At 29.5% G+C, this 6541-nt stretch overlaps 1 protein-coding gene across 1 annotated transcript; it reads right to left on the bottom strand.

Annotated features, from left to right (window-relative positions):
- Window positions 1-249: 249 nt before the first annotated feature.
- LOC122582630 (FCS-Like Zinc finger 8-like) lies at window positions 250-3089 on the bottom strand. The gene is made up of 2 exons (XM_043755049.1): window positions 1953-3089; window positions 250-598 (listed from the first exon to the last, which is right to left on the bottom strand). Exons 1-2 carry the CDS (start codon window positions 2696-2698, stop codon window positions 523-525), a joined length of 822 nt encoding a protein of 273 aa, XP_043610984.1. The 5' UTR covers window positions 2699-3089; the 3' UTR covers window positions 250-522.
- Window positions 3090-6541: the final 3452 nt, after the last annotated feature.

Here is a 6541-nt window from a genome sequence, read left to right as displayed (position 1 = left end):
ATATTGATTGTGTTTTAAAAATGTTTTCAATGATTTAATTTTAATCAACTTTTATATAACATAAAAAATATTTAAAATCAAAGTTTAAAGATTAAGATTTTGAATATTCAAATTAAATTAAGATACTTTTAATAAGAGCGGAAGAGTATTCTTAAAAAATTTTTTTTATCATTTCTCTAAAGAAATATCATTTTCTATTATTAAGTGAGCTCATCAACTCAAATCAATCATCAATCCTTTAAAACGAGATAAAGCCAAGATAACATCATTACCATACTACTTTCTTTTTCTTTTTCTACAAAATCAATTACAATGATGGTGGGATGCTAAACCAAAATTTGTTATTAGAACAAAAAGAAAAAGAAAAAAAAAACACCAAAATAATCAACCACATTTTACATTACAAAGCCAATCAAAATACAAAACCAAAACTCCCAATTTATCCTCAATGATCCAAAGCTAGTAACATCAACACTGGAAACAAGAAGAGGCAATAGTCATTTTCACATAGTTACTATGACTCTATGAGTTCATCATCAATCCATCCAAAACCATTTCTTGGCATCTGCATTCTTCACTGCAAAAAGCCTTCTCACCCCTGCGTAACAACATTGTTTACCCTCCATCACAATTTCCTACATAATCTATATATCTTTTGAGAAATAATTTTAAAAACTAATATTTTATGTGAAATGATATATCCTTTCAACTTAAAAATACTCTTAAAATCATAAACTGATAACATGTAAATTTTACCTTTCAAAATTTTTTCACTTTGATTTTAACACTTGTGATCATATTAGAATTTTTTTAGGCCATTCAGTTAAAAAAATTAATCATTTTCCATATTTTATAACCAAATATAACTAGTCAGGTATACCACAACATAAATTTGAAAGTCAAATTCTTAACTATAAAATAAGGTATGGATAATTTATAAACTTTAGACTATGATATCATCTCTCATATCATTTGAATCTATATATCACCTCTCAAGTAATCTGGAATAAAATTTTTACTACTCGCATCAATATAGACACTCCTCCTTCACTTCATATCATTGAAACCATCTCATTTTGCAAAAAGTTTATCAAATATTTCATATAACATTTTCTTTTAACTTCTATGTAAATAAATGGATTATATATGATCCAAAAACTAAAGAACTTAGTTAAAGCCTTAAAGGACATATTTTCTCAAAGTGTATCTGGACTTGCAATTTCCTTTACCCAAAAAGAAATATAAATAAGAATCAGGATAACTTTGTGCCTATCACCATACTCACAGGTTTGTTTTCGCAACTACTTTAGCTATCTTTTTGTTCAAACAATATTGTTACTTTTTTCTTTAGGTGCACTTATTAAGTGACCAACCACTTGAAATGAATTAGCTATAACAATCGGATATAAAAAAGAAAGATTCCATTTTATTATTCAAGACTAGATATACAACCACCAATATTATAGTCTTATAGTTAGGGTATTATACTAGTTAACAAGTGGGGAAATTTTAACTTATATATATAATATACAATAATATTTTTATTTTTTTAAAGTTATATTATACAATAACAGAAAATTGAATATAAGGTTGTCCAACATCTCAAGCGTAAGTGTGAACCCCTTACATACTAATTTTTTAATATTTGTTGAATTTTAATTAAATCATATGGCCCCATGAATTTTATGAATTAAAAAAATAATACGTGAGTGTGTCACACTTAAACTTAAGTAAGTAACGATCTTATATTCTCATCCCTATAATAAATAATTACAAATTTATGTGTGTTGTATGTTTCTTGTAACTATTGATAATAGTTCACTTTATCAAAACGCCAAAATACCAATAATTGTACTACTACTTCATATAAAAAATTAATCCAATTATTTTTTTAACACAAATTACCATTATTTTAACAAGAAAAAAATATACATTTGGGAGTCGGGACTAACCTGTAAATAAATATATCATTCCCTTCTTCAAGATTTTTGTTGCAAGTATGACAAAAACTTAAAAAATCATCACAAAGCGGTTTCGGTTTCAGGTTCGGGTTCGAACTCAGTTTCGGACCAGGCTTCTTCGATTCGGGCGACCCGACTACCCCACAACCACAATCCACAACACAATTATCATAAATATGGGTTGTTTTCGGGTTCGGGCCATGAGATATAACCCGGGTATACTCTTCAGAAAGCTCCATTTCTTTCAAAGACAAAGGACCCGAAAAAACCCTGGGAGACCCGAACCCGGTTGGAGTATTTACCGGTGTACCGGAAAACTGTGAATTCCGGGTTTTGATCCCATAATCACCGGAGATTAATTCAGGGATTTGAATCTTGAGATTTGAAGCAAACAAAACTTTCCGACTAATATTATTATTATTATTTGGTTGGTAAATAGTTTCATTTAATTTTTCTTTTTGTTCATCATCATCAATTAGAGCTAAAGCAATACCTTCATGATCATGATCAAATTTGTGATCTGGGTTTTGGATTTTTTTCAAGATTTTCATGGGTTTGATTCCATTTTTAGTGATCTCAAATGGGTTGTTGACAGAATTTGGATTTGCATCAAGAATTGAAGTGGGTGATGATTCTTGTAATTGATCTTGTAGGGTTTTTGGTGAAAAAAGTGCATTCAAGAATCTTGGTGATGGAAGGAAAGACGAAACGGATCGGGCCGGGTTGGGATTAGACATGATTAGCTTGGTTTAATATGTTCTAATTAAGGATTGTATTATAGAAATGAGGTCAGGATTTTAGAAAAAAATTTCAGAAGCTTCCATTGGTGATATGTATATATGATGATGGTTTTTATTATTCAAGAAAAGCAAGAAGTGATTCTAATTAAAACCCAAGTGTTAGTGACAAAGTTTAGGTTGGATTTTTTGTGGTTTAATCTGCCCATTTAATCAAAGGTTTTTGATTGATTAGAGAAATTTAGGTATAAATATGTTGATGTGTTTGATCTTAAAGAGCTACATGTGTCTTCTTCTCTGTATATGTCGCCACGATGAACATATGTGTTGTGTGTATATATATATATATATATATATATAGAGAGAGAGAGAGAGAGAGAGAGAGTATGTTGTTTATTAGATGAAATCATATTGGAGTTTGAAGAGGCTTTATAAAGGAAAGAGAGCGACAGAGGGAGATATAGAAAAACTATTTATTTAAGTACCAAAAGCATTGTTCATTACGGAATTCTACCATTATTAAAAAAGTTATTCTAACTTTATGGGGTAAATTACAAAAATCGTGTTAGGTTGTAATTTTCGCACGTATCACTCTTCTGAGTGAAAATGGTAAAATTCATTTTGGACGTAGCATTTTTGTTCCAAAATCATTCTTTACGACGTTACAAAAATTTCGTTAACAGCTTCACGTGCGAATCACATGGCAGTTTTGTCATTATAACTTGAATGTATTCTTTCAAAGCCGCTTGTATATTGTCGTCATTGACACCAAATTGGTAGTGATGGTCAAACATTTTTTAAAATCGTCATTGTTGGTGGTGCTGCGACTGTTGAAATTGTTGTAGGGAAGTATATTGTTGTATTTTTAATTGTGGTCGCGTTTGTGTTAATTTGTTCAAAAAATTGGAAATCATGAGTATTTTTGAAAGCTGTGGATGATTTGATGTAGATGTATTGGAAAAAGATGAATAATTTGTTTGAAAAATTATATTGTTACTTATTTATTTTATTTGGTTTTGAAGACTTAAAATAAAGCTCTGATGAAAGTAGGTTAATTGATAGTATAATTATACTAGTATTTTAGTAGAGAAAAAGAAAAAGAAAAAAATATATGTTATAACCGCTACCTAATCTTTTTATAAATGCAATTTTGTTTTAACAATATATGGGAACAATTTTGTTACAATAAAAAAGAACCAGATTGAGGCCAATGATATAGTCTCCATCGATTTAACGATAAGCGAGCTTTCACTACAGGCATAATGGTTTCACACTTTCACCTGGAGGGTCAATGACCCACATTATGCTTAATCGAGCCCTTACGAATGGTCTCATTATATAAGTCTAGCTTGTCTGTATACGTTTAACGGACGTAATTTTATTTTACATTGAATAAATCAAAATTGAATAGAAGAAAAGTAATTATCCAAACCTGGATACGTCAAGAATCTAATAAACATATGAATTATATATTTTTTCTTTTTTAATTTTTATTATAGATTTTACCATTTATGGCTACCATAGCCAAGAAAAAAAATTTTTTTTATCATTTAATCTTGACCATTGAAATTCAAAGTCAAATTAATCTTAACCATTACAATTGAAGTCAAAGTTTTCTTCTTTTAAACATGGTAAGTGGTAACTAATTTCTTTTATTTAATGTATAGTTTTATATTCATGGTAACATTTCAATTAGTCAATTTCTACATTAAAGACTTGCTGTCTTCGGGAAAAGAATGCAAAGTCTTCATACATGTATGTTGTATGCATCTATCTTCAACCAAAGCTATGTATGCATAAAACTTTAGTTTTATCCATATACAAAAATGAAAGTAAAGAAATTATGCGAAACAACAAGTTCGTGTAGTTATACCACTATCTAATAAAATTTCTTTTTAAATTTTAGCATTTTTACTTATTATAAAATATAAAAATTTAGTTTATAAGTTAGCATTAATTCATATTATATATATAATATATATATACATGGGACACTTCTTTTTATGTATGATATTTTACTTAGAGCTGTTAGTTGGTCGATTAGGATCGGGTTAACAGGTTGAAGAGTTTCTGGCCCTAACCAAAGTTGAGTCGACACAATCGACCCGATTAATACAAGGGTTGATACGTCAAACGAGTTGTTTTAGCTCAAATGAGTTATTTTTTGTTGACATGTCAAATTGGTTGGTCTTGGATCAAATGGATTGTTTTAAGTAATGTGGGTTGGCAGGTCAAATGTGTGATACATATGTAAACTTTTATTATTTGGTAATCCATTGTGTAAAAAGTAATGTTTGCTTTTAAGTTTAAGTTTAAGTCAAATGGTTTGTAGGTTGTTGGATCAAATGAGTTGATGGGTCAACCTATTATTAACATTGTATAAAATATAAATATTTGTAGGTTGGCGGGTTGGATTACTAACCCAAAAAATCAAGTTAGTGGTTACCGGGTCTAGATATCGCAACCCTAACCTAGTTTTCTGGTGGAGTAGTGATAATATTGATATATATTTAACCGAATATATATATATATATATTATAAAAAAATGTATAAAACTTAAGATTTATTTCAACATCATGCTTAATTTTAAAATAAACTTTAAAAAACTTTTAAATTACTTGGTATCCCGGTCAGGGTGGATCATGCTACAAAGAAAATTAATAATTTCAAGCTTTGATCTAGGCCATTTAAAATAGGGGTTTGCTAAGGGCTGTATTTAAGGTACATAAATTATTTGTAAATTTATCATAAAATTCAGGGAGTAGACCTTTAATATGGAAACTACAAGTTTTTTATGCACGTTAAATACAACCATTAAGACTGCATTTAGCATTTCCCTTAAAAGATAATAATAATAAAAAAATCTCAGCCCTTAAAATTAAAAGTTAAACTTTTGTTAAACATGGTAACTTTTTAATGTTATATAAATATACATTTTTTAATTATGACATATATTTACTATTTTCAGTTTAAACTTAACTATTTTACATAGCTAATGAAATTAAAATGGTGTTAGAAGCAGCAAAAAGGAAAGGATTCAATAACACTTAAAGTACTTTTAATCTAAAAATCTTTGTGTCAAGTGTGAATAAGTTTTGTTGTGTGGGATTTTCGGTCAAGAGATATATATATTGAAAGAAAGGCTTCATAAAATAAGGGTTTAAACTTATAATTTCAAATCAAAAATCAAAAATATTTTAAATCAAATATGCATTGTTATTATTATACTAAAAGGGTACACGTGTAATATGGCATCGTGATGGGTGGCAGCGGTGAAGTCGTGACGGATGGCAGCGGTGACGTCGTGACGGATGGCAGCGATGGCAATAGCGGAGTTAGGCACGAGCATGGGTAAAAACCCGGCTAGAGCCGTGTAAAACCTGACACCCGACAATGCAATAAAATTTAACCCTTCGTTATCCTATATGGTATATGTTACGCTTACTAACAAATGTTGGTTATTTGCATTTTTGTTAATTTATTTTATCTTTGCATATAAAGTTTAACATATTTCCTGTACTCTTAAGTCTTAACTATATATACATACATACATATAAAGTGAGTATGTGGTTGTTCCCCATCTAAGCTTGGATGGGGAACCCCTCACACACAAATATTTTAATAATATTTGTATTTTAAACAAATGATGGGGCCCCCATGATATTCATGGATTAAAAAAACAAATTGTGAAGGGTTCCCCGTCTAAGCTTAAATGGGGGACAACCCTAAATTCACTTCCCCCATATATATATTGTTACTAACCCAGTCAACGACCGGGTATAGATCTAGTTATTCCCTGCTAAACATATTTTTTAAGGGAATTGATTTTTCTGTTACACAATT

The sequence above is a fragment of the Erigeron canadensis genome, chromosome 9, assembly GCF_010389155.1.
Source record: "Erigeron canadensis isolate Cc75 chromosome 9, C_canadensis_v1, whole genome shotgun sequence".
NCBI classification, from domain to species: Eukaryota; Viridiplantae; Streptophyta; class Magnoliopsida; order Asterales; family Asteraceae; genus Erigeron; species Erigeron canadensis.
Note: the sequence above shows the minus strand (reverse complement) of the source record. Positions and strands in the feature narration are given on the sequence as shown.

Coding starts and splice junctions, on each gene's coding strand:
- LOC122582630 (XM_043755049.1), bottom strand. CDS start 2,698: ATGTCTAATCCCAACCCGGCCCGATCCGTTTCGTCTTTCCTTCCATCA. Junction 599..1,952: donor AATGATATATTTATTTACAG/GTTAGTCCCGAC, acceptor GTTGTTACGCAG/GGGTGAGAAGGCTTTTTGCA.